Source organism: Nelusetta ayraudi, unplaced genomic scaffold (assembly GCF_046127955.1).
Source record: "Nelusetta ayraudi isolate G7.1 ecotype Tasmania unplaced genomic scaffold, CSIRO-AGI_Nayr_v1 ptg000057l, whole genome shotgun sequence".
NCBI classification, from domain to species: Eukaryota; Metazoa; Chordata; class Actinopteri; order Tetraodontiformes; family Monacanthidae; genus Nelusetta; species Nelusetta ayraudi.
Window position 1 is genome coordinate 1,187,652 of NW_027466107.1, and position 27,843 is coordinate 1,215,494.

At 49.9% G+C, this 27,843-nt stretch overlaps 1 protein-coding gene across 1 annotated transcript; it reads right to left on the reverse strand.

Moving 5' to 3' along the window:
* On the reverse strand, positions 1-27,768 carry LOC142896703 (zinc finger matrin-type protein 3-like). Its single transcript, XM_076038560.1, has 3 exons — positions 27,723-27,768; positions 216-566; positions 1-17 (listed from the first exon to the last, which is right to left on the reverse strand). The coding sequence occupies exons 2-3, from the start codon at positions 562-564 to the stop codon at positions 1-3; spliced, it is 366 nt and encodes a 121-aa protein (XP_075894675.1). The 5' UTR covers positions 565-566; positions 27,723-27,768.
* Positions 27,769-27,843: the final 75 nt, after the last annotated feature.

Consider the following 27,843-nt stretch of genomic DNA (forward strand, 5'->3'; position numbering starts at 1 on the left):
TTAGCCCGAGGCGCTGTCTGAACACATTTTAGCAAACAGAATCCAATTTGTTTAACCTGGATTGACGACGAGCCTCCGCCGCCGCCGCCGCCGCAGCAGCAGCAGCAGCAGCAGCAGCACTGACAGTCTTTCATATTGCAGAACCAGCAGCTCCACCAGCGTTCTTGGGTCTCGTGACCCCGTGTGACCCGATGGGGGGGCGGGGTCGGGCCTACCTGTGTTGCTCGCCGCCGCCACCGCCGCCTTCCCGTTGCTGAGCTGCTTCAGCCGCTTCTGGTGCGACTTGCCGTTGTAGTGGATCTGCGCCTGCACCGCCGAGTTGAGCTGGATGTTGCAGACCTCGCACAGCGTGTAGCTCCGCTGCTTCCTCTCGCGCTTGGGCCTGTGGGGCGGCGAGGGCAGGGCGCCGCCCGGCGACGGCTCCTCCCCCTCCCCCAGCCCCTCCCGCCGCAGTAGCAGCAGGCCGTCGCAGCGCCGCGGCTCCTCGTCCACGGGAGCGGCGGACAGCGGCCTCCCGTCCGCCTCGCTGCTGGAAAGCGCTGACGAGCTGAACGGACGTTTCATACCTGCGGAGGAGAAAGACGAGGGAGGCGGTGAGCCGCGGGGACGACGGGCTCAGGTGTCGCAGCGCACGCGCACACACACACACACACACACACACACACACACTTTCAGAAGCCCTGCGGTGCACAGTCAGTCTGCTGTTTGTCATCGTTTAGCTCGCACGCACAAGTGCCCCGCTGCACTTCAAGCTCCCATGTCGTGCAAATACACATCAGGAAACAGCTGAGAAACATGAAAATCCGTCTTTGACTTCTTCCGCCTGCCCTACTTTACAGAAGGCCTGCGCGAAAGCACGCCAGAACTCTAGACACTGTCTCTTTCTTGAGGTCACACAGGGCACTGATAACCCCACACCCCAGGTGTTGGCTCCGCCCACTCCTTTCCGCCAAGGTCGAAAGGTCCAACAAAGCTAAAACCCAGCTTTTTTTTTTTTCAGGAAGGTTGTAAACAGAGGGCTAAACATGCTGTACAGTGTAGAGATTATTTGGGGGATTTTTTTTTTTTTTTTTTGCATAATTGATGGCGCAAGAATGAATCTGAAATCAGAAAAAAACAAGCATATGGTACCATTAAAATGCGCGCACACACACACACACACACACACACACACACACACACACACACACACACACACACACACACACACACACACACACAGACACAGCTTCCCAGACGATCACGCTGCAACACTTTTTGCGGAGTTTGCGGTTGCAGCGGTGGTGCCGGGATGCAGTGACGCACCACTTGGTGGAGACAGAGAGCTGCAGTGCGGCTCTCTGAGGATCACTGAAGGCTCCTTGGGTTGACACTGCCGACCCGACCACTCAGTTGCGGCGGGATTACCGGAGTCCCAACAGTGAAAAGAACATCTGGAGTTTCGCGCCTCGGAGATTTGAGGTTTCAAATTAAATGTGCGGTAAACGCTGTAAATACACGAGTGCTGCTGCTGCTGCTGCTGCTGCTGCTGCTGCTGCTGCTGCTGCTCCCGCAGTGTTCAGCTGTGACCCCGAGTGACCCGAGGCAGCAGCGCATTAAAATAAAATGAGACAAACAAGTAAGAAGCTATGTTATTTTACTCCCGCCCACCCTCCCAGAGGAAACCTGGGCGGTGAGAGGAAGCTGTTTGCCGCCGTCTCTATAAATAAATGAAAGGTGGATCCACAGCAGGAGCGGCAGCGGCAGCAGCGGCAGCAGCAGCAGTGGCAGCAGACGATTGAGACGTCACTGGCGGAGGGAGAGAGTCCTTCAAATAGACCCAGCTGAGCATTTCTGCTGCTGGCGTTTTTTGCCTCCACCTCCAGTTATTTATGTAAACATTCAAACTGCAGCGCACACACACACACACACACACACACACACACACACACACACACACACACACACACACACAGCTCGAACAACACATTGAGGCCAAGCGGCAGCAGCAGCAGTTGAAAAGCTGCTATTCACGTCGCCAAACTCAAAGCACTCAGGAGGCTCCGTCTGATGTTTTCTCAGAGTCTCCGAGCGACGCTGCCTCTTTGGCAGCCGGTGAAAGGAATCTCTGGCCCCGCCCCCCTCGGCCGCCCACCCCGGGAACACCTTGGCGGAACGAGAACCGGGCCAAATGAACATGGCCTTGGATAGAACCGCTCCAACGCTCTGGGCTCCACAAACGACATCGAGAGTTAGCGGCTAGCTGGCTAAATCTCGTTAGCAGCTGAGCTCCGCCTCCCTCTGTGCCAGGCGACGCGTTTCGCAGCTAAAGCCGGTTGGATGCGGCGCAACATTGGACCAAACTCTGGCCTCGGCCAGTCAGCAGGGAAACAGTCCCAAAGGTTAGCAGCAGCGAGTGTTGTAGTCAAGACACCAAGACAATATCATAACTAGAGAGTATCGAGAGCGACGCCAGGCCGAGACATTTGGGGTTCGTGACCAAGACAAGACCAAAAGTTTCAAAGTCAAAGAAAAAGAAAAAAGAAAAAAGAAAACAGAAAATAATGACCGGTATCTTTTTTAAATTCAAGTTTGCTTCTAAATTGAACATCAACATGTGGAGCGAGCTGATTGGTTAATCAGCAGGGTTACAAAAAATATATATATTTTTTTTCGGTGATGTTGTTTTATGATTACTTTTTATTATTGCTGTCATTACTCTTAACATCGTTCTTCTTATTGTCATTGTTGTCGTTCTTGTAGTCGTAACTGCAACCACACTGGTGACACCTGTAGCTTGCTGTGACGCTCCGGATGCTAAAACCTCCCCACTAAGAGCATTTGCTGGTTATTGGAAGTGATAATCCCCCCCCGTAAAGATGACATTGAGGTTTTATGACTAACAATATTTTTTTTTACAGTTGATTGTCGAGTCACGACTGTCTGAGAGGGTTTAACGACTAAACCGGCCTCGACGACGACAACAACAACACACACACACACACACACACACACACACACACACACACACACACACACACACACACACACACAACCTGCCCCCCCCGCCCCCAGCACATGGGAGCCATCAATCACTGCCGTGATCTCGGCGAAAGGCCGCGGCTCGCTGGCAGAGCAGCGCGGCAGTAAAAACTCTATTTATGATCCGCTGCTTGCCGCCCGCTGATCCTGAAATACTACGGCACTTAGCCGCAGCTCTGACCACATCATGTCTGCTGCCCCCCCCCCCCCCCCCCCACCCTTCCACCACCACGCTGCCCATCCAACCTCCACAGTGGGTTAGGGTTGGGGGGGGTGCAGCCAGGAGTCGGAGCAGTAAAAATAAAGGCGGCGTGTTTCGCTGCTCTTCAATCAGATGCGATGAGGACGGAGGACGACCGACACAGGCAGGTCATCCACAACACAGCAACCAGTCACATGCACGGCCGTCCAATCACAGAGTGGCTCTCTGTTGTTGTTGTTGTTGTTGAGGTTTAAAACAAGAGTCACAAAAAGACAAACTGACTTTTTCCTTTTTCTTTGCTTGGCCCATAAAACAAACCCACACATTTTTCCCTTCAGCGCTCAGCGAGATCCAGTCCCATTTCTAATTTTTTTTTACCATTTACTGATGCAGCAACGGAATGGAACGCCCCCCACCTTCGAGAGGGAGTCGAGCCAGAAGCAGCCAGCTTCACTTTGTCCAGCGTTTTCACCCCTGGGTTCCTCACTTCTTCTCTGTGGGGCTGCTGTAGTGCAGCCAGTGTGGGCCGTGGGCGTCCTCTGGCCATGTGACTATGTGATTATCTGAGGTTGAATGACCTTGTCATGAAGATGCGCTTAAGAACATGAAACTGCCAACGCACAAACCAGAGATTAAAAATGTTGACGCTAAGCCGGCAGGAAGTATTTCAAGCTTTCTCCTGTTGAGTTTGGCAGCTTATCTGACTGCAGATGTTTCGACGCGCCGACTGACCTCTGACCTGCCACCGCGATGCAGGTTCCACCAGCAGAACAGGGGCGGGGCCAATTCATTCAGCGGCTTCACCATCGGAGTCACAAAAGGTTGTGTTTTGACTCGCTGGGAGTGTGAAGCGTCTCAATAGCAGAGGCCTTTCTGCTCGACCAGTCTCGCCCTCTAGTGGCCGGAGTGTACACACACTGACTTCAGTGGGGGACAACAAGACAAACTCCGCTTCAGTCAGCAACACAGAACCTCGGGGGGGTAAACGAGTGCAGACTCCACAACTGTATGCAGACAAAGAAGTCAGATATCCACACACACACACACACACACACACACACACACACACACGTGTGTGTATAAATCAACATCAGCTCAGACCGATGCTGACAGTGACGGATGTCAGCAGTCCGACTGCAGCCGAGGATTCTCCTGACACCCATTTAAATTTTCTCTGACAGAGAAGCGGCGCCGCTCAAAGCGAAAAGAGAAGAAAAGAGGAGAAGAAGACGAGGACTTCTGCCAGTAATTAAGGTATAATTTCCTTGATCAAAGGATCATTACTGTCATCACGGCTTCTGTTGTCACCGCTGCCAGCGCAGGAGCTGCTGCGGCTTTCTTTGTGTTTGTGCATGTGTGCGTGAATGCGTCTGTGTGTGTGTGTTTGTGTGTGTGTGTGTGTATCAGAGAGAGCTGCATCGGGGACGACTGTGCAAAGTCCAGAGTGCTGCTTCCTAATGAGTGCAATTACACGCAGGTTGGACAGGGGGCGGTCCGGAGCCTCGGAGTGTGGCTCAGAGTGCACGGCTCAGAGTGCACGGCTGGGAGTGCACGGTCCCTGTCACAGGCTCCGCCCCCCGGCGAAATAAGAAGCAGTGGCACCTAAATTGATGTGTTTACTCTAATCTTTGTTTGCAGCAGTTGCCTGGAAAACAGGCAGGCTGTTTGTTCACTGTGTGTGTGTGTGTGTGTGTGTGTTTGTGTGTGTGTGTGTGTGTGTGTGTGTGTGTGTGTGTGTAGGTCTTTGCTTGTGCATCACGGTGTCCTGGCAAAATATATATAGTTTACACCAGGGGGAAATTTATTACACAACATAACTGTGATCCTATCGCTGAGGCTGCTTCGCATGAGTGTGTGTGTGTGTGTGGTAGAAGGTATTAGAAGAGATAACAGGAGCGAGACTTTAAAACCACGGCAGAAGGGGGGCTGAGGTTGTTTGCAGAAACTCTGCAGTAATTAAAAGTGTGTGCGAGAGTCAAAGCTGAACTTTGCTCTGAATGAGCCAATTAAACACACACCTGCCCCTGCAGCACCACTGCACTTAGCAACTACTGATATCCTGTCCTTAGTTAGGAATGCATTCAATGGATGTTTTGGACTTAATGAGAAAATAATAATTAAAAAAAATAATAAGAAGAAATAATTCATAACAACAGTTTTTTTCAGAATGCTAGATCACCGAAAATCCCGCCTGGTTTTGTGTCGGCAGCCTTTTGATTTGCTGCTGCAGTGTTAATGTCAGCCAGGCAGAGGCAGGTCGAGAGGGCGCACACACCTACTAACACACACACACACACACACACACACACACACACACACACACACACACACACACACACACAGAGTGGTGGGAGAGAAAGGGAGAAATCTGACCCTCTCGTCCAGCAGGAAAACATTTTCCCGCGGATGTCACACAAAGTTCACCCCCCACCCCGCTGAACCCCCATCCCACACACACACACACACACACACACACACACACACACACACACACACACACGCACAGTGTCTAGCAGGTGTTTATTTGCCCGTCAAGGCGAACCATCGCTGAGCTCTTTGTGACGGCCAACGCCGCCGCCGCCGCCACACGAGGTCTCGGCAGCGTTCCAGTGCGGCCAAAAATAATCTGCCAATTAATTTCCTAATCGGTGCTTGTTTTTCATCTCTGTGGGGGAGGGGCTGGCAGGGGGATGGCAGAGGCGGGGAGCTCATGAGGAATCCCGGCGACCAGGGATTGCATCGAGGACGTCGAGTCGTCGCTCGGTTTTCCCGCTCGGTTTTCCCGCTCTCGCTGCCGACTGTAAACGAGCTGAAAAAAGCCCACAAGAAGGTTCCGACTCGCTTTCATTCACATCGTGTGGACGCTTGGAAAAAGAGCTACAAGCGGCAGGCGGAGTGTTTCGCGGGAAGTTCAGCAGAAAAGAAGTGGCGTTTTTTTTCTGTTTGTCCTTGACACCAATCGAGTTGTTTTTTCATTGTGCGGCACAACGTTCACCTTGACACAGCGACGACCATCGCAAGCGTCAAGAAAGAGTTTCTGCACAACGTTGAGGTTGCTACTGCTCGGACGCGCAACTATTTTATGCCTCAACATCTAAAATACTGAATGAGGGGCGGGCAACGTGTTTGACTGACGGGCCACAATGGGTTCTGAAATTTGACAGAGGGGCCGGAGCAGCAGCAGATGGAGGGAGTGTTTTGGTGAGCCACCTCATAGGAGGAGAACATGTTGCTTTAATGTCAATAGAAAATGAAAAGTTACAACCAAATCAGTGTCTTTGAAGCCCAACGGTGTTTTGCTCTTTATTGAAATGACTAAAAAGCTTAACGGGCCACATGAGGCCCCCTGGCCGTAGTTTGCACACACCTGTACTAATATATTCTTCTGTTGGAAAAACCTGCTGTGAATCTCCCGCCAACAGAATCCCTGACAGACCTGCGCTGTTTTTTGTTTTGTTTTTTGCTCGACCACCCGGGGAATCGTCGTTAGATCCGAGTTTTCGAATCGTCTCCACTTTCCAGCGGGCGCGTCGACCCCACGACACTCACGGAGCGAAGCCGCGACTATGTGAAGTTGCTAACGAGCTGGCGCTCATCAGTGCCGTGGTTTCGGAGAGCCGCAATTACCGGCAGGACTTGATTGCATCAGTCCCTCCGCTACCTGCCGCTGATGACATTAGTTCCAGAGGAGGAAATTCATTAGACGGTCCGCCTCATATATATATAAATATATATATATATATATATATTTTTTTTTCACGCATATGGTTATACACGTCGACAAATCTCTCGCTTGGATGAAAGCAAATGTCATTTAGTGAGAAGGGCTGGCGAGTTATCAATGCAACAAGCAGGGAGCAAAAAAAAAAAAAGAGCAGTCGGCGCCAAAAAAAACTTCAGGAGGAAAAAAAAAGATCCTCTCAAACAGCAAGAGCTGTGATTTATAGACTAGACACGACTTGCATGTTTACACACACGCACACACGCACACACACACACTTAACTTCAGTTTGCAGCCTCCAGTCCCTGGAGAGGAGCCAACAGTCTGAGCTGTTCCCACTACAGGGAGATGAAGAGTGCAACACTGCTGCTGCTGCTGCTGCTGCCGCTGCTGCTGCCAAAACGCTGCTTCAGCAGCCTGGCGAGCTGCGGCTCAGCTGCACGAGTGTCCGGCCGAGCAGCCGAGCGCGTCGTCCCGGGATGGAGTGTGGTGCGGACGGTGGCGTGCGAGCCGAGCTGCCTCCGCGTCCATCAGCCGCCAGCAGCGAGCAGAGGAGGGAAAATCTGCACACAACTCGGCGGCCGCACGTACACAGGGCAGCGTACGCTAATGCACGTGCTACAATATGCACGCCGACAGAGTGAGGAGGTGATGAGAGGGATAATTAGCGAAAAACCTCTTGCGAGATGCGAAAAAGCAGCTGTTATTTTTTTTCCCCCTCTTGCGTCGAACTTTGCAGAGGCAAAGAGGCGGACGGCTGCACCTCTGACCAATCCAAGTGATGTTGGCATGTAGATGACGCCACATCAAAACTTTCCTGGCCAGCCGCTGTTCCCGATCAATGGGTTATCGGTAGTTTGTTCTCTCCCTCTGCAATAGTGGAGCCAGCAGTTCCTTCAAATTGCCTAAAGCACTGGCCCAAATTTCACTGGGTAAAATCTTTGCTCCTGGATCATCGTGTTGAACTGCTGGATGGTGAGGTTTTGATATCTTGCATCAGTTTTGAGTTCTTGAATCTCCCTCTGAAGCGGCAACACTTCTTGGAGCTAAAGGTTTTTTTTTTTTTCCTTTACTCCATCACGAAACTTGTATATTTACACATCGTTCGCCCTGATAAGCAGGCATAAGACCACAGAGGTGCTCTTAAAGTCTTTATTCGTTGCTCTGAGTATCTCCTTTAGCGCAAGTGTCCTCTTTACTCGCAGTTGCCACTATTTTCCCATTTCACCGCCTCTTTTTATTTTTCTTCCCTCTCCATAAAAGCCACTTCTGTGGCGCGTAAAAATAATGGAACCACTGCGGCGGTGTCCCGTGTCCACCCAATGGAGCGTTTTTATAGAAATGGTATAAAGCTCGGGATGCAACGGCGGCACCGACTGGAAGTTCCTGAAGCTGGAAACCAAGCGGCGGCGGCGGCGGCGGCGTCATCGCCTCACCGCGCGACCAGCAGAGGGAGAAAATGGGGTGAAGGCGGGAACGGGGCTATATAAAGACGGTGACGCACGCGGCCCCCGTCGGGACTCATTTCGTTCGGACCTACGAAATGCATTAGCGCCGTCCGCCGGGCGCAGCCTATAGGACAATGCATCCCGTCCGCCACGCAGGCGGCAGGAACGCCGTCGGACGCAGCGGGGACTCCTCGCCGCCGCCTCTTTGATCAGGAGGATTTACCTCCTCTGGTTTCACATAATCCGCTAATCTAATTTAATCTGGTCCCGGATTGCCCGGTGCCGACTCGCCGGTCGATAAGTGATTAGCAGGAGTTCAAGCGCGAGGACGCCGGAGCTGCAGAGTCGCGGAAGAATCGGAATCGACAGAGGAGAGAAATCAGATCTGTTTCTCTCCTGTGAAGAGTTTTTTTTTTTTTTATCATTCTGGAATCAACAAAGAAACCAAAAAAACGTCTCCAGAAAAGATCTCACGAAAATAGCATGCTTAGCCCTTTGTTTACAGCCTCCTGTCAAAATGAGAATTTCTTGTTGCACATACAAAAAAAAAAAAGGGCGTGTGAGATAGGCGAAGACAAATCAGTGCCCTTTGTGACATCATAAAGAGATGATTTGCCAGGCAAATTTTAGTTAACATAACATAAGTGAACTTCCGTTCAGGTAATGATTTAAAGGCCCAGCATGGGCAACTTCTGCAAGAACAACACGGTAATCTGAACATTTTGGGAGCATATTTCTTGTGTGTGCGGCGTAAAAACAAAAAAAACAAAACAAAACCCGAGCTGCTTTTGGCCCGAACTCCTAACGAGGCCTCAAAGTGGCAGCAATCAGAGCCGACATTCACTGGGTCCCCTGCAGAGACCCGGCGGCAGCTGAGTGGAGCTGAGCAGCGGGAAGGATCCGGGTTGGGCACCGTGCACGGGAGCGTGCACGCTCCCGAACTCCGAGTCTCTGATGAGGAAGTGCTGCTTCTGACACAGGGAAGCACTGATTTTTATATGTATATATATATATATACACATATTTATGTATATACATATATACATGCATAAATATATACAAATAAACATATACACATATATATATATATATAGAGAGAGAGAAAGAGAGCAGCAGAGAAAGAGAACATTTTCAAGGTTGTGAATCAGCTCACAGCGCCCCCTGTGTGCCGGCAACGAACCTGCACCTCATCCAGCGCACCAACACATTGCCCTTGTGCCGCAATTCCAGCAACACATTGCAAACACACCCGACACGCCTCCTGCAGCAAGAGCGGCCAAACAAACAGCAGACAAACTAGCCCGACCTTTGAACCTTTGACATCTCACCCAAGAGGCAGATTGGATTTTTTTTCTTCTGTACGGCAAAAAAAAACGTCGCCTCCCACTCACATTTTATTAGCATTATAATCAGCACGTATTAGACCCCGAGAAACCAATTAGCACCGCCAAACTGGGCTAATTACCTACTTTCAGAGCTGATCGTGACTCTGCGCGCGAGAGCGAACTGCAAAAAAAGAGAAAAGTTGCATGATTTGAGTGTGATATATTATAATAGCCGCGAGCGCGCAGACGGCAAGGTGAATCAATCACGGCCCTCTACTCACAACGCGGCGTCTATTATTAACAAAACACAGCGCCGCTGCCTCCACAACAGCCGTAACCGCTGAGAAGGACTCTGGCAGGAAAATTGTTTCATCGCCGCTTCAATTATTCAGCACCGGGCGAATTCCCCCGCCGCTACCGCATGTTTTTGCGTGTTTCGGTGGTAAAAAGCAGCGAGCTGCGTATTTCTTTAGGCTGTGGAAGCTGATGGAGGAAGAAGGCGGCAGGTCAGGTGACCTGATGTTGAGGGTCGTCTGAGCACCATGTACGGAGAGGGAAGGAGAGGGAGAGAGAGAGAGGGAGCTGTGAAGCAGCTTCTTAAAAGCTAACCTCGCTAACCTCGCTAACAATGCTAACCCCCGCGCAGGCAACCAGACTGCTGAGGTTCCAGATGGGAATTTTCGTTCACCAGCAGTGATGATGGATGGAAGCCAATTACGCTGCTTAGACTTTTAGCAAAAAGCGAAAAGAAAAAAAAAAAAAGAAGAAACAAATTCAAGAAACAAACAAAGCAATTTAACACAAAAAAGAAAATCTCATCCATCCCACAAGTTTTTCCGCCTGGAGAGACGGCCCGCTTATCCGTCGGCCCGTGTGGGCGGAGTGTTTGGAGAGCCGAGCAGACATCAAGAAAATGAAATTTGACATCAGACTGCGGCCTCTTCAGACGCGCACGTCAGAAATGCAGCCGGGCGGTAGCGGCGGCGGCGGTAGCGGCGGCGGTAGCTGCGTCCTCTGCACGCTCCCGGGACCCAATCAAACAGACAAGTTTCGACCGCGGCCTCGTTGTAAGCGAGCTCCTCCGTCAGCCAGAAACTGAGACGCTGCTGCCGGCAGCCAATCTGGCGAGGCCGCATTTCCAAAAAACTGCCGGCTCAACAGTGCCACCATGAGGAGCTGGTGGGAATTATTCCGAGAGGAAAATAAAAAAAAAAACAGCGAGAATTTTTCTGATCAGATTCCCATTGACAGATTTTCATTTTTCATCCTCCGCCATCCTGCCTGTCACTAACCTGGGAGGTGTGTCATCACCCTAGGTGACATCACAAAGGGATGGCTTCCAGACATGTACGTTTCGCCACACGCTGTGCCAAGAACATTTTGCACAACACAAGGCAGTGGGTCTTTAACAAACTCACCCAGGAAGTTGGAGAAACTTTGAGTTACTTTGTAATTGCTTTGTTATCGCCGAACGTATCGAGCCGCTTCCTCAAAGTCCACAACGGCGGCGAAATGTGGGTGCAAAAATTATTTATCGACAAAGTGCGCTCAAACGTCTCGCCGGCTTTCGAGTCAAAATTGATTTGCTTTCCTCCTTCATCCTCCTCTTCTTCCTCACCCCTCTGTTATACTTTTTCCTCTTTGTTTCTCTGACTGGGAGTTTTTTTGTTGTTTCTCATCTCCTTCACACACCGCTGCAGCGGCACTCGTTCACAAACTTATCATCACAATATCGCTGCACTCCGAGAAGTCGCTGACTCATCCCGGTCGGTTTTCCTGCCGTTTGCTCAGCAGGATTTTATTCCCCCCCCCCCCCCCCCCCCCCCCCCCCCACTCCCTCCGCCATCGGTGGCGTCGCCGCAGCGTCGCCTCGACCCGCTAGGCAGTGTACTGCCCACTGTACTGTGTTTTTTATTTTATTGTGTCATTTGTTTGAATATATTTTTTTTTATATATATTTCTGAACTGGCGACTTGTCCAGGGTGTCCCCTGCCTTCGCCCTAAGACAGCTGGGATAGGCTCCAGCAGACCCCCGTGACCCTGAGCTCGGGACTAAGCGGGTATGGAAAATGAATGAATGAATGAATGAATGATATATTTCTTCAACAAAATTTATTTTAAATAATTGGACCACTATTGTATAAAATTGACATTTTGATTGGCCCATTGTATTTTTTTCTGTTTTTGTCTGTATTAAAGCCAAAGCTGCATTTTACCCCCTCATATTTCAGGCCTGAATTGTCTTTATCTTATTAATAGAGATAAATGCTATATCCTAGGTTTGCCTCCTTTAATTGGTGACTGACGCGAGTGTAAAGTGTCCTTGTGATAGCGATCTATTGCTCTGCGTGCTAGACCCTCCTCATCCAGGGCTCAGGGGAGGCCGAGGGCATGTTGATTAGACATTGCCTAGAAAAACCCCAGGGCACACCACCATGAACCATTGTACACACACACACACACACACACACACACACACACACACACACACACTGGAGCTAATGTCCCTGGTTAGCTGGTGTGTGCAGATGAAGTGGCTGCGTGGAGCGACAGCTCTGATGACGGTGGGTTTGCGTGGCGCAGGAGGTTAAACGATGTGGCTTCACGCTGACGAGCGAGGCGGCCACGTGGACGGAGGGGAAAGACAACACACGTGCACGTGTGCGCGCACGCACAGACTGGCGCGAGTGAAGGGCGGCGGATTACCAAACAGCGGGAGCTTAGCGTGTAATTCAAACCATTTTCCATCACATTTGTACTCACTTGAGGCCTAATCCCACCTGATTAACATACCAGTCAATGGGGAGGGCACCTGCCGCACTGACGGGGCCGTCCGAGCACAGCGGATGGCGAGGGGGCGGGAAGAAAAAAAAAAAGTGCGACTCATCATCATACAAACACGCAAACTAAGACACAGACCAGTGTGTGAGTCTCACAGCCAGGGTTTTCAGTTGTGAATAAAGAACAGGAAGATCACGGACGCTGAGGTTTTCAACCTTGAACTGCACCCATGCAGTTGACACGGCGCCCCCTAGCTGGCCTGGTATGGCACTGCCGATATAGCTTCAGCTGCGTGCCGTGCTGTCCTCTCTCGTGAAAACAGGAAGTGATTTCGTAATCATCTCGCAGGCCGACACTAATTAGCGCCGCTTCATGCATCGTGCAGAAGTTCCTTCGTGCAAGATGTTTGCCTGCTTTCACGCCCCGATGCTGTGTGTGTGTGTCTGCGTGTCTGCGTGTCTGCGTGTGTGTGTGTGTGTGTGTGTGTGTCTGCTCCGTCGCAACAGACCCTTTTTTTTCTGCTGGATTACCCCGGTTTTAGTTTACACTCACATGCGAGACAGGCGCGCGCGCACGCACACACACACACACACACACACACACACACACACACACACACACACACACACACACACGCACACGCACGCGCTCGCACACACACACACACCCACGAGGGATTAAAGGAGGCGCACATGACCGCGATGGCGTTGTGTTCTTGCTGTCTGAGAATGCACAACTGCCGACATTCCGGCGTGAGCCCGGCTGTATTTTCGGGGGTGAAGCTGTTTTGCTGGTTTTGTTCTGTGAATGGTCTCTATTTTTAGTGGTAACATACACACACACACACACACACGCACTCTCAAGTCGGCGATTATCTTTCCTTCATGATGGGAAGAGGGTTTCTGGGAAATTGGCCTGGGATTCTCCGCCGGGGCCTCGCACGAGGGCGTCGCCTACTTTTCATCTCTGTGACGGAAGCTTAAGGCCGCTGACGGTTCTGTCAAGCAACGCAAGATGTGCACCAAAAAAAAAAAAAGCAATTGGCTCTCAGGTGTGGAAGGAATCCGGAGCGGCGGCAGACGAGCAGGGATGACACACATTTGCATTTAGACCTTAACGTACGTTAGAGGGAGATTTGAAATCTGGATGTTTTTTTTTTGTTTTTTTGCATTACTGTTGAACTTGGGTTTCCCTGTGACAGGCGGACAAACGATCCCCTACAGCTGCGTGAACGTCGGAATGACCTGAGTTCTGGAGAGCAGCTGCAAGGAGAAAATGTTTGTTTCACAGCAATGGGAACCAGGCAGGGACGATCCGACCAGGCCTGCAGCAGAGGAGGACACCACGACTGAGTGGAATTATGATATTACCATCAAAGAGTGAACTTTACCCATTGCATGTGCAAAACAAAACTAGCCCCTCTTTCAAAAAAAGACTCATATATTCTAATACATCACATCTTTTATCTTTCTTTGGAGGTAAAAAAAAAAAAACAGTGCAGTGTTTTTTAAAAACCAACCTGCTCCACTGTTTATGGATATTCTGCTGGTGCAGAACAAAACCTGATGTTTTTTCCCCAACAGGTGAACCAATAACAGTGATGTCATCCATCACAGGGCCCCGACTAGTCACCTGCCTGCTGAATGGTCACCGGTGGTGCAGTTGACAGGGGGGGCGGGAACACAACAGGCAGCCTTGTGTCCAAAACACCACAGTGACTCGTTGAGCTGAGGGTTTTGACCCGTTACCGCAGTGATTTAAGGTGTGTTGCAACCCGGCAGCCACCTGGCCTGTCACACATCGCCTAGAATTCAGGAGGCTTTGCGTTGCATAGAAGGTGTGGAGAGACTGAAACCATGAAAGCACCTTGTCAGGCCTCTGGGGCTCCAGTGGGGAGGTTGAATAAACACTGAAAAGACACATTCACATTGAATAAAGCGACAGGTCCTGGCTGAGAGAACAGGTGAACTAGGACGCCCTTTATTATTATTTTTTTTAAAGCCAAATGAGCTTAAATACAACCTCCTCACACATCACTGCCACAAAAGCTCAGTTGGAAGATTTGCTTCATCCCTGAGAAAAAAAAGCTCAATTTAAAAATCAACCCTCATGCTGCCATCAAAGAGTTTTCTCAGAAAAAGAAAAAACCCACCCAGAGTCGACAAGCTGCCCCGCGGGAGGCGGCACTGCCAAAAAGTAAAAGGAAAAAAAAAAAGACATCGCTTCACCTCTCTGGCTTTTCCAGAAGTCTTAACGTTGCCAAAAAACAAAGCCGGTCTGATCTTCAGTGCTCCGTTTTTTTTGGCGAGAAGAAAAAAAAAATTGAGCCCCAAAAGCAACGAAACCAAAGACTTTTTCAGCCTTCCGTATAAATTCAAGTCTTTGTTGAAATAAAGTCACAAACAAAGTCTTCAGCCGCTCAAAGCACAAACACGAGTCCTTTGTTGAGTCACGAGCTGATTTTGAGGGAATCTGACTAAAACATATGGGCCCACTCACTTCCTGCACAACATGAAAAATATTCCACACCAAAAAAAACCCCGAAAAGCTTTGCAAATGCAGCAACATCCTCTGAGCCTGCAGCAGCGAGATTAAATCATCTCTATCTGCAGCAACACAATCATCCCTCCACACACAACAGCATCAAAAGCAATCAGCAAACTTAGGAAGGACGAAAAAAAAAGAAAAAAAAAAGAAAAAACAAAAAACTGAGCAGCTTCAAACCTAATCAAGCCAAAGAAAAACTACTTTCCCCGACGAGGGGGAGAAAAAAAAGGGGCTAATTACATCATGAAAGACGGCACATAAACACACGAGGAGACGCGAGGCACAAACAGAAACGCTGCTCATTACAGCAGCATCGTGTTAAATCAACCTCAAAACACACACACACACACACACACACACACACACACACACACACACACACACACACACACACACACACACACACACACACACACACGTCACTCTCCATGAGGGCTGCAGCTCCCGTCCTGCTGCTTTGTGTTTGTTTCTGCACTGAGGGCGAAGTGCAGAGGGGCTGCGGCGAGCAGCCATGCATGCCAGGCCGGTCTGTTGCAATTTAAGGGCTCACTTGTTTTATGTGCAAGATGAGGCTCAGTTTGTTAATATTTTTTTTATTTTTTTTGGGTGGGGGGGAGGGTGGAGACAGGAAGTAGGAAAAGTGGACACTTGTGACGTGCTATAAAGAACTAGATTTGGGAAAAGTGTGTTTTCAACTACACTGGAACAGCCTCAGATAGTCACTTGCCGTATAAACCTCTGTAGATCTCCAGAAAACCAGTGTGTTTAGCCCTTTGTTTACAGCCAGCAAAAGAAAAAAAAAAAAAAAAAAAGTTTCCCGTAAAAAACTGAAGCCTTGCTGGTAGCCGACAACAACGAGGCGGTCATTCTCAGAGGGCAAAGCCAATGCCTGGCGAGGAATGATGTCATCAAACATCACATGACATCATCATCATCATCATCATCATCGTCGTCAAATCCAGATTTTCAGAATTGTTAGTTTTCGGACAGCAGTTCAGCGGTGTGGTGAAAGATGAACTCTCCTCATTTCCGGGGATTGACTGCTACATTTTACTCAATGGGACCTTTAAACTATTGTGAATATGGCTGTATGGCTAATTGACACAGGGCCGGACTATAATCCTGCCTTTATCCCACCGTGGACCGTTTTCCTCTGACGATTATTGCCACTAATGAAATGCAAATTGCAGAGGGGCCGCGTCTGAAAAATAGATCAGACAGCTAATCCGACAAATTGTGGCTGCGATATTTCAGGAATAAACACCAAGCCAAACAGTGCTGGAGGTGGGGGTGGGGGTGGGAGTGCAGAGGGTGCCGGGACCCTGGTGCCGTGTCAGTAACACTCTGTTCTTCTCCTCCAGACATCAGCGGCCTAATTAGGTTTTCGGTTTGCACTCAACGCAGCAATTAGAGCCGACTAATATTAGAAGCGCTAAACTGAGAGAGATTTGGACTGAGAGACATTGGAACAGAGATACGCACACACACACACACACACACACACACACACCATGGAGACTGCAAAGAGACGGCACTTTGCTTCTCCCCCGGACTGATCGCGATCGTGCGATCACCAGAAGAAGCCGGCCGGCCTCCGAGATAATCATCGCTCTCTTTTTGAATTCCATCGCTCAGCCTTCAAATCAAATCGACCCCGGGCGCCTTCAAAGCTCGGTGCTCACACTGGAGGCAGTGGCCCGGTGGTGTGTTGCGGTAAAAAGAAAATAAGGAATGACTCAACATCCTCTTTGATTGTGTACAAGAGTGAAGTTGAGGCCACTTTTTGCTATCTTGAAGACATTTTGAAATCGGATGAGAGGCGAAACGTCTTCAGAATAGCAAAAAAACAGTCCAGTTGCCTCAACTTAACCATCCTACACTGAGATGACCTGGACCACTGAGAACCTTCAGACACACTTCCTCTTTAGTGACTGTGATCCAACCTCCGGGTCCAACAGGTGGCTCTTGTTGGCACCTCCTCCCTGTTTTATTCTTCTTATTTTATCCAAATTTAAAGCTCGTCGACGTACAGTAGGAGATCCTGTCCTACCATGTGGTAAATACTATCATCTTAGTGTCTTTCACCCACAGGTTTAGCACCTTCTCCCATCAGATCTCTTCACTCACTTCAAGAATCAGCTCGTGGTCCCCTGAGACATTAAAACACCACTCATGAGTTTCCAGCTCATGAACTAATGACTGACGTTAGTGTGCTAACATGCTAAAAAGGCACAACCCACTTCAGTGTGTCCTGATTCCTATGGAATCATTTCAGGTCAGGTGAAGAGCCCACCAAGAGATTTATATGAGCAACACATCCACTGGCGTTATCGCAGAAACACCATTAAAAATCTGATGGTTTCTTTGAAAAATCCGCTCTGGCCAGGACTGTGTCTGAGACTGAGACCGTGTCCGAGAGCGTGATTAGCAAACAGTGTTTCCAATGCTGAGCACTTGCGATATAATCTAACCTGAACAATCAGGACAGCCAGAGTCAGACCAGACAGGGGGCAGAGAGGAGAAACCATTGAAACTGATGAAAAATGTCTGCAGGCAGACTGACTTCACAATCACCCAGATAAAAAAAGAGGGAGGAAGAGAGAGAGAGAGAGAGGGAGAGAGAGAGAGAGAGGAAGAGAGAGAGAGAGAGAGAGAGGAAGAGAGCTAGAGAGCGGAAGAGAGCGCGAGAGAGAGAGAGAAGTAGGATGGAGGATGGACAGGAGAAATAATGCAGTTTTTAAAAGGTTCTCTCGGGCCGGAGGAGGCTGCCTGTGTGCTAATAAACTCCAACTTCACCACATTCCTGTCAGGAGTTTGTTTTCTCCCCTCTTCCTCCCTCTGCTACCCTCTCTCTTACCCCAACTATACTCTCTCTTTTTATTATTATTTCTTTCCTTCCATCTCGAGGTGACGAGTCACCGGGCAGCCAAGCCGGGCTGTCGGGGGGGGGGGGGTTGTAACATATTTGCATCTGCATCCTCGCCCCATTTCCTTTCCTAATGGGTGACGCAGGAGCGTGGCTGTGTTCTGCGTAGCGTCCCAACAAGCTGCTGGCCGCAGTAGCAATAAATCAGCAAAAAAACAAAGAGGCAAATTCCACAGGTGACTCATTTTTGGGGGGGCCAAAGTGTTGATTAGAACTGAGGTGATGCTGAGACGACCTCTCTAGCCAACTTTCTTTTTCCAGAGCTCTCTGGCAATGTTGGTGACGCCACTCTGGAAGGAGGAAGAAGAGGAGGGGAGGAAGGGAGGAAGGCTGAGTGAGAGGCCCTCACTTCATTCCCATGACAACCCCGTGCACACCTGCCAACGCCGAGCACCTCCACCTATCAGAGTCCATTAGGCGGCCAGCCATCGAAGCCTCAGCCATTAGCAGCAGCTCGGCCCACGCAGAGACGCCAGGAGCAACAAACAAACTCCACCTCCACCTCCACCTCCCACCATCAGAGAGCTTCCACCATGTGGCGATAGCCGCCGTGGGACTGGAATCAGCAGCTGCAGGACGGGATCCCGACCCCGCTCGCCATCCATCTGGCGCTGCGGTGCGGGGAAAGCGTGCACGGCCACTGTTGCATGCCAGGGACTCCGGGCCGCCACGGCTCACACAGCGTGACGAGCAACTGCAACCGCGGCTGTTCTCCAGAGGGGGAGAAACGACCGAGCAGGCTGCTGGGTGGGAGGGTGAGAGCCTGTGGGTGGGAGGCCGAGGGTGAGCGAGGGAGTGTCAACAGTGTGGGTTTTTCTGCTTTGTCACAGCATCGTGAGAAGGACTCACGACTTCTTCCCGACAGCTGAGCCGTGCAGCAGCGGCCGCAACCATCGCCTCCTATTTCTGTCACAGCACTGCGGCCCGACTGGCAGAACTTTAGTGCTATAAAGTGTCGCAGCTCATGGGGGAGTGATTTGAAAATGTTCAAACCTTGCACAAGGGAGGTTGGGAACTAACGAGTATTTAGGAAATGTTTGGTTTCATGGGACACATTCGTCTTTGCTAGGAGCCCTGAGATTGGAAGAGGAGGAGGAGGAGGAGGAAGAAAAGGAAGAAGAGGGGGAGGAGGAGGAGGTGGAAGAGGGGGGAAGAGGAGGAGGAGGAAGAGAAGTAAACAACACTTGATAAATAGAAGATTGGGGGAATCCTCTGTCTATCACATTAAAGTGGACCAGATATGTTGGTGATAAAATGATAAAATGGCGCATTTCCATATTCCATCTCAGGAGGAGATGGAATATTTTTTCCAAGTAATCGAAGAGAAAAATATAACAACCATTCATGACAGCAAACAAACATAAACAAACAAAAGCAAACATAATTACGAGAATTACAGCTTGTGCGCTTCACACCACTCAATGGAAACACCTGCAAATCGCAAAACGAAAAGCTGCAATGGAAATGCAGCTATTGTGGCTAACTGCTAACCGCTAATGCATAGCAGTGTCCATGTAAACTTTGGGATGGATTAGAAAAAGGTTGGAGGCTGCACGACTTCAGGGTTGAGCTGGGAGAGGTGGGCGGGTGAACAGAACAAGCAGGCGAGTAAAAACTACAAGCATGTCTCTTGGCTATTGCGCCATGTTGCAGGGAGGTTGCAGGCAGCGATGTGTCAATCACTGTTGACACCTGAGACTTGAACTGCGAGTCCTTTCAACGAGCAATTACAGTGACTGCGGTCACGGCGCAAGACAAAAAATAAAAAAATAAAAAACAAAAGCATTCGCCGGTCCTCCCTAATTGGGATTGACATTTAAATGAAGTAGTTAATGTGTGCCAAGGACAGAGCGCGACGTGTTAACAATTAAAAAGCGCGGCCTAATGGAGCGCGGCGCCGCTATTTTGAGCGGCTGATGTGGGAGAAAGACGGACGAGGGCAGAGTCGATTAGTCACAAACCAGAGCGGCTCCCAGAAGTGGGCCAAGGTCAGAGCCGCCGTCACCGCCGCGCCTTTTTTTTTTTAATAATTGTTTCTGTGGCTGACGGCTCATAATGCAGCCACTTAAAATAAAATATTCAAATGAAGGAGAAAAAGGCTTTTAGCGGCACTTTCAGTGGCTGTCAACGAGTGTTTCAGCGCCACCTCTGGAGGTGTGCCGGGGGTGGGCGTGGCCTCGGGCCTCCTCCAGCCTCCAGCTCGGTCAACGCCGACCGCCGGAGGGAGGAGGAGGAGCGGCGGCGGCGGCGGCGGCTGGCAGGGATCAGACGGAGGTCCTGGACGTCGGAGGACTCAAAGGTGTTTCTTTTGTGCAGGAAGTGGCTGCAGCAGCAGAGAGGAGAAGGTGCCGCAGCCACACAAAGCCTCCAATGTGTGTGTTCCTCCTGCCGAGCCGCTGGACCTTCTGGACTTCTGGCCCCCTGAAGGCTCCAGTGTGAGGAACACAGCTGCTCTCTGTCCCTCTGCCACACCTCCACACAGTCCCACTCTGCTCACAGGCAGCTTTCAATGTAGCCTCTTTATTTTTTTGAGGGGGGGGTGCAAAACATGAGACTGGAGGAGATCGCCGCGTGTGTGTGTGTGTGTGTGTGTGTGTGTGTGAGTGTGTGTGTTCTGTGCGCCACAGAAACATTTACAGTATAGGAGGATCCTGCAGTGAGAGGCTGCAGTGTCCTGACGGCTCCTCTGCTGCTGTCCTGCTGGACAGCCGCTGCCTGTTTGCACTCGCTGCCTTCTAGTCAAGAAAAAAAATAATAAACTAGGCGTGAGGAAACAGTCTTTCATAGTTTATTAGTATTTCGCAAACTAGGAGCGTTGGGACAGTTTGGTGTGCGGAGGACAAAGACACAGACAACATTCAGTTGTTTAAATGGTCACTCAATCAGCAGCAGCAACAGCAAGGCAGCTTTCTACCACAGTGATCACAAGCTGCACAAATCATATTCAATGAACTGTCATTTAAGGATTTAATGAATAAAGGATAAAAACCTCCCAAATAACAGCAACACTTCAGACCTTCTTCTCCTCTGCTTCAACAATGGCACACACACACACACACACACACACACACAAACAAAAAACAACACAAAAAAACCCTACAAAAACACAAAAAAACACAAAAACAAATAATGACAACTGCAGAAATACAAAGAAAAGCACCTGATGTATTTTTTGCAAAGATTAGAATTCACAATACTTCTGACGGTCGCGTCAAGGCTTCTTTTCCTCAATTTAAAGACTGTTAAAAAAATAAAATGAAATCCTGCACCAACAGGATTCCGCCTAAAGTACTGAAACGTGCCGTGGTTGTGTGTCTGAGGAGTTGGTGTGAGTCACTAGCCGTGACTGCAGCTCAGGGGGACCCGGCCTGCCCCATCCGCCACCAAAATAACCCTGGAAAAATAGGAAAGGTCCAAATAACACGCTGTAATTTTCAAACGTCTGGCGGCAAAAGACAACAACCAAAGTGTGTCGAGGCTCTGAGGCTGCGTTCAGCAGCACACAGGCATCCTTGTTCCTGTGTTTTGCTATCAAAAGGCTGAGCTCACCGCACATGCATGTATCATCATTGCGAGGCCAAGCCTCCTTTTCACCAGAGTGGCTGAGTTAAACTGCGTCCAGCTGCGCTGCCACACACACACATATCAGTGCAAGACAGCAGTGGACCTCTTGAACGCCTTCATCTTCTAATACAATGTTGTTGTTTTGGGGAGGCTTCCAAGGTTTTGTTGGTTTCCTCGCTAACCTGCGGCTGCACAACCAAACCCAAGCGAATCCACTCTGTCACTCTTCATCTTCTGCAACTAATAAACACACTGGCTGCAGTGTTTCCAGGAGCAGAGGAGAAGATGCCCCCTGCCTGCACCAAACAGGACCAACAACTTCATGGCTCAATTATAGTCTGGAGACAAAGCAAAACTTGGAGCTGCAAGTTTGGAGCTAGTGGTGGTCGTTGTTCAGAAGCCAGGGAGTGACGAAGAGGCAGGTTGAGGATGAATCGGCGGGACAATCGATCGTCTCTTTCAACGCTGGCCGTCATCTGAGGACGCGGCAGAGCCGCCGTGGAGGCAATGACTCACCAGACAGGTAGGAAATAGAAGAGGATGAGGAGAGGACAATCTGTTTTTTTCCACCAAGTGACGTCTGTTAACTTTCGTCACAGGACCGAACAACGTGGCCACCGGAAAAATGCAGCAGAAGATTTCAGGAACTTCGGTCAATCAGCCAAGTTTTATATTTGTTCCTACAGGCCACCGGCCAATAGGAACGATGCTCTGAAACCAGGATAAAGTGTCATCCTGATCTAACGAAGAGCAACATTTTCTAGTTTAATCTGCAAACTGTTTTCCATCCAACAAAAGGAGGAATTCTGATACTTTTTTCCTTCAGAATTTTTACCCTTTCCATAAATTTTTAGATATGACTTTCTCCCAAACGCACATCAAAAGTCTTTATAGAAACTGAAGTATGTGAGATGCTGACGAGTCGAGGACAGACGTGGGCCTTGCACACTGCGGATGCCCTCAGCTGAGTGGGCGATCGGAGGGGCGTGGCCTCTGAGCAGCCGGCGTCACTTTCCTCCTCAATCCGCTCGGCTCACATATGTCAGGATCGACATAATCTGGCTTTTAATCAACGGCCGGAGCCGCCGCTAAGCCGGAGTTCACGGCGAGGAGACGGCAGACGGAAGCAGGTGTTAGCCGCTCTGATTCAACCGTTGCACAACTCCTCCTCTTCCTCTCTGTTCAATAACACAACATCCAAAACAAGACATCCGGCACCGACTCCAGATGTTTACCAGCGATCAGCATGGATTGGATGTCCCTCTGAGCCTGATCGATAAGAGGTGGCGGCAGTGAGGTGGGGGAGGGGTTCAGTGCTCTGCTGGGCCGAAGGGATCCTCGGGTGGCCGCCTGCTGGGCCTCTGATAGCGGATGTCTGGCGGAGCCGTGCAGGGGGTGCAGATCAAGACGCCCCCGGGTCTCCAGGCACCGATGACGAGCGACAGAGACGAGCAGAAACCGGGAGGATTTGGAGCCGAGGAGACGTCACTTCCTGCTGGGGAGAAATCTTTTCCTCGTCTTCAAAACTCACTTCAAAGCGATTCGGGTCAAGTGCAGTACACACACACACACACACACACACACACACACACACACACACACACACACACACACACACACACACACACACACACACGACCTGAATCGTTAATGATGCAGGAGCTGTTTGCTCTAAAGACCTGGAGAGAGACTCAGAGGCTCACTTCTGCAGGTTAAACAAAGGAAAAACAAATGAAATCTGAGAGAACGAATAGAAAAGTTAACGCATATCGAAATAAACTCAGCAAACAAATAGGAGTTCACGATCCTCCACGAAACATGAATGTTTTGAACGATCGTCTCAGCAGCCTTCGAAAACCTTCTACGCTGGAGCCAGGACCAGCGCTGGACGCACATCAGAAGCCGCTCGGCCCCAAACCTGAGTTACATTCCTGCCTGAGTCAATATTGATGAGTTGAAAAAGCTCAAATGAGTCAGTTTAGCCGCAAAAAGGTGAAAGCTGAAAGGCTGCGTTCATGCTGTAGCTGCCAGACCCGCGGCAGCCGTGAAGGAGACCGTTGTTATTAGCAGAGCGCCGTACTTGCGTAAACACGCAGCGTTTAAAAAAAAAAAGAAAGAAAAAAAAAAAAAGACCGTGCACACATGAAGGGCTGCGCACAACATCTGCATATTCATGAGTCAAGACCGCGCAGCTGCCTGGTTCGGATCAAATCGATTCCGGCTGCCGCCGCCCTTCCTGCTCGCGGCAGTAGCTGGAGCCCAGACAGGCGTCCCATTTAGTGCGCGGAGGTGAGGGCGGGGCCGCTACCTGGCCTCGGCTCGCACACTGAGCCAGTGTCTGAGCTCAGAGCGACGTCACGCGGCCGAGCTAAACCAGCTCCGACAGTGGAGCCACTGTTGGGATCGATGGCTCCGGCCGCAGCGCCGCTGAGCCCTCCCAGTAGAGATAATGACTTCATGGAGGGAAAAAAAAAATCCAGGAGAAATGGGATGAAGCTCAGCGAAGCATTGTTGGTGAACAACCTTCCTACTCAAATTAGAGCAGCCATATGTTTTACCCGGGCAGCGACGGCTACAGATCATTCGTCGCCCAGCAGCCACAATGTTGAACTGAATCCTTCCTCAAATCACCTTTGATGTACAAGAAAAAACAGCCATCGTGTCCATTCTCTATCGTTCCTTTAATTAAAAAAAAAAAAAAAAATACAGATTAGCTCAAATAATACGTCTACCACTGCAGCATCAATGCTAACGTCCTTAGCAAGACTCGCAGTCACTTCCTGTATTTCTTACTCATCCTTTTGTCCGATGCGTTGAAGTGCAGCAGGCAGCAGTTACTTCTTACTTTAACTGCTCCTGGACAAGTGGTAGCAGCTGATGGACATTTCAAGGATGATGGGCTGCCGTCGCCTGATTCATCTGGAACACTTTTCAACCCCTCACCCTAGAGTTGTAGTACGCGAGATTGGTCTTGGTCTCAAGACCGGTCTTTGCTAAAAAAAATAAAATAAATAAATAAATAAAAGATGCTGCTGTTCGATATAGCAGCGAACTAGAATTTAAAAAAATATTTATTTTTTCTGTTTTGTTGTTATTTTTCTTGGATATATAAAGTCTTGGTCTGATCTCGATCTCGATACTCTCTGGTCTGGATAAGGTCTTGGTCTCGGTTGGTGCAGTCTTGACTACAACACTATCTCACCCGAGATCACCTCCTGTCTGCTGGGTGAGAGCAGGAAGTGACGAGGTGTGAAAGCCGTACGGGAGAGCAGAGAAGGTGAAAGCTGAAGCCGAACCCCCCTCAGCCCCTCCCACCCTGGGGGTCACTCAGCCTCTCTCTGAGGTGCAACAGTCACTCACAGTCTCCCCCGCTGGCTGTGCGTCTCCTCCAGGCAAAACATGCCAGTCTGCCATGGTGGCAGGGAGGGGGAGGGGCACGGTGGGGGACGAGGGGTGCAGCTGTCAGTCCCCCTGACCCCGCCCCCATTGCCGCCGCCGCTGGCCGGCCGGCCGAGGGCTTGAAGGGCAGAGATGCCGGCCCACTGAGACCAGAGCGCCGGGCGACATTTCCCCCTTTTCACTGCACCTGCCAGCCAGCAGAGCCGTCCAGCACAGCTTGTTGCTCCTGCAGCTTGGATCAGGACAGCAGCCAGGAGAGTTTTGACTATTAACTGGAAATTGACTTGGTGAGCAAGGTTTTCACCCAATCCAAATGAATGTGGGCAGCAGAAAGTGAGAACAGCAGAGAAGAGCAGAGGTCAGCAAACAGCCAGAGGTGTGGAAACTGAGTCCGGGGACCTTCTGGGCTCCGGCTGTGTGTGTGTGTGTGTGTGTGTGTGTGCGTGTGTGTGCGTGTGCGTGTGTGTTCAGCAGGTGACGAGAAGATAGGTGTCAGGTCGGAGGAAGGTCACAGCAAAAATATGAAGGAGCCATTTGAGCAGCAGATGAGCAGAAACCAGCAGCGACCCGACAGCAGGACGACACAACACCGCGGAGTCAGAGGTCCAGAAGGTTCTGGCTCCGCAAAGTCAGTCAGGGGAAACTGTGATCGCCATATTGACAGTGCAGATTATCAGGACAGAGTTTAAAAGGCCTTTGCACACCAGGGGGCGATGAGAGTAAACAGCAGGAAATTGCAAATGGTCGGGTGACAAACTTTGACAAGCTTGTCTGTTGACACGAGGGGGCCGTTTTCACCAATGCCGAGGTGGAGTGAGGCACCACACAGGTGTGTGCACTTGTGTGACGAATCCAAACAAATCTGAGGAATGACTAAATGTTTGGACTTTTGGAGGCGGATGAATCAGACTGAAAGTCAAACCTTGATTTGTTCCCACGGGGAACCTCAGGATGCAGACATTTGCTGATATGTTGATTTATTTATGAAACAACAACTATAAAGGAAGTGTTGGATGAGATGTTGCTGATTTGTTTTTTTTACAAATGTCAGTGGCACTTCAGCAGACATTTCAAAGGCGTCTCATATATTGCAACTACAAAAGACATCTGTGTGATCTGAGCTGTAAAATGGATTCTTTCAAAATAATGGTCAATGTGAACTGCAAAATAAACAAACGGGTGAAAAACAGCACTTCCTGTTCAACGGACAAACCCATAACATTAAAAAAAAAAAAAAAAAGAAGGGTGACTTTAACAGAACTGCTGAGTTGTGACTGTAAAACCCACAAAAAAGTTGCTGGCAGGAATCAAAATTACAACTGTGGAAGGTTTCCAATCGTCTAGTTTGTAGCCAATTTGCCGTGGAGACGTCAGCGGGCCAAGACCAACTGCAGTGCGGCTTTCGCACAAACACGGCCGGAGCTGTCCGAGCAAAATTTGCACTTCAGAAAAAAGAAAAAAAAAAACAGTCACGCAACCCTGCACAGACTGTAATTACTGTACTACAGCGGCGGCTTGGACGGCTGCTGAGGCCGAGGCTGGAGAAAGAGACTCTCTTTAGTCTGCCAAAGTCCTCTGACACACAATGGAGCAAAACACACGGGGCGAGAAATAATAAATAACATCCTGGTGGAAACCTAAAACAGAATAAACAGAATGAATGAATAAAGCTGCCCAGAGCAAAACGTCCACTGACCCATCAGACCTCAGGGCGGCGACTGAGCAGCGACGCAGCAGCGAAATGGGGGTGACGAGCAAATAATGGCTTCTAGTGAAGTCACACTTTCACGCGTCACACCGCTGTCACGAACCACCGTTTCCACATTATTACGCCTCCCTCGGACGACTGCAAGTGTAAAGTGACCTCCACATGCAGCTCCCTTAATGAAAAAAAAAAACACTGCTGGATCTAATCAAGCAAGACACACACGGCTTCGCGTTAGTTAGTGTGAATCCAGCTGTTGAGGTCCCCCCCCCCCCCCTTTAATCTCAATCAAAGGTGATATTATGAGGCGATGACGGGGCCTCATATGAAGAAATTAACATATCTATCAAAGCAATAGTACTATAAACACGGATATGAAGTTGTGCCAGATGAGGTCAATGTAATAAGAAGACCTCATCCTTTTGAATAGTAACACTGCGCAGGGCAAAGTGTGTGTGTGTGTGTGTGTGTGTGGGGGGGGGTTATTTCATATGCAGCAGCTGCACAAAATTAGAGATATGATGGAGGATTATTGTGCAGAGCAGACGCACCAGGACTTGTGACAGGTTTCACGATCCATCACCAAAGACGGTCATTAAGTTAACATTTAGATACGGACTTTAAGCAAGAAAAAAAAAAAAAAAAGTACAATTGTTGTACGCAGCACAAACACAAGAGGTCACCGGGGTCAAAGTCCTTTGCACATCACGTTATATTTTCTCACGATGTCACGTTCGCAACAGTCCTCACTGACTAAACTGCCTCAAAGTCTGCTTTTGGTTGTTTTTTCAAAGCGGCAACAAAAACAAACGCGCAATTACGCACGAGCTCCCACGCGTCCCGCGTGGTGTCCACGGGGGAAGCCGAAACTTTCACGAGCTGCCTGCACGCGCTCCGTCCACTCCAGGTGGAACCCGCGCGGCACGAACCAAACGAACGAACCGACCGAGCACCTGGAACCGCGCATCCGCGTCAGCTGGAGGCGCGAGCCGCCAAGGGCTGCAAACTTTGGCGGCTGCGCTCGTGCGGCGCGATAGAACAGAGGGAAGCGGGGGAGGGAGATGAAGCGCGTGCTCTTCTTACCTGCGACCCCGATCCGAGTTCCCGCTCGTGGCCCACAAACCGTCCACCACACTGACAACAGGATAGGAGGAGAGAGAGAGAGAGAGAGAGAGAGAGAGAGAGAGAGAGAGAGAGAGAGAGA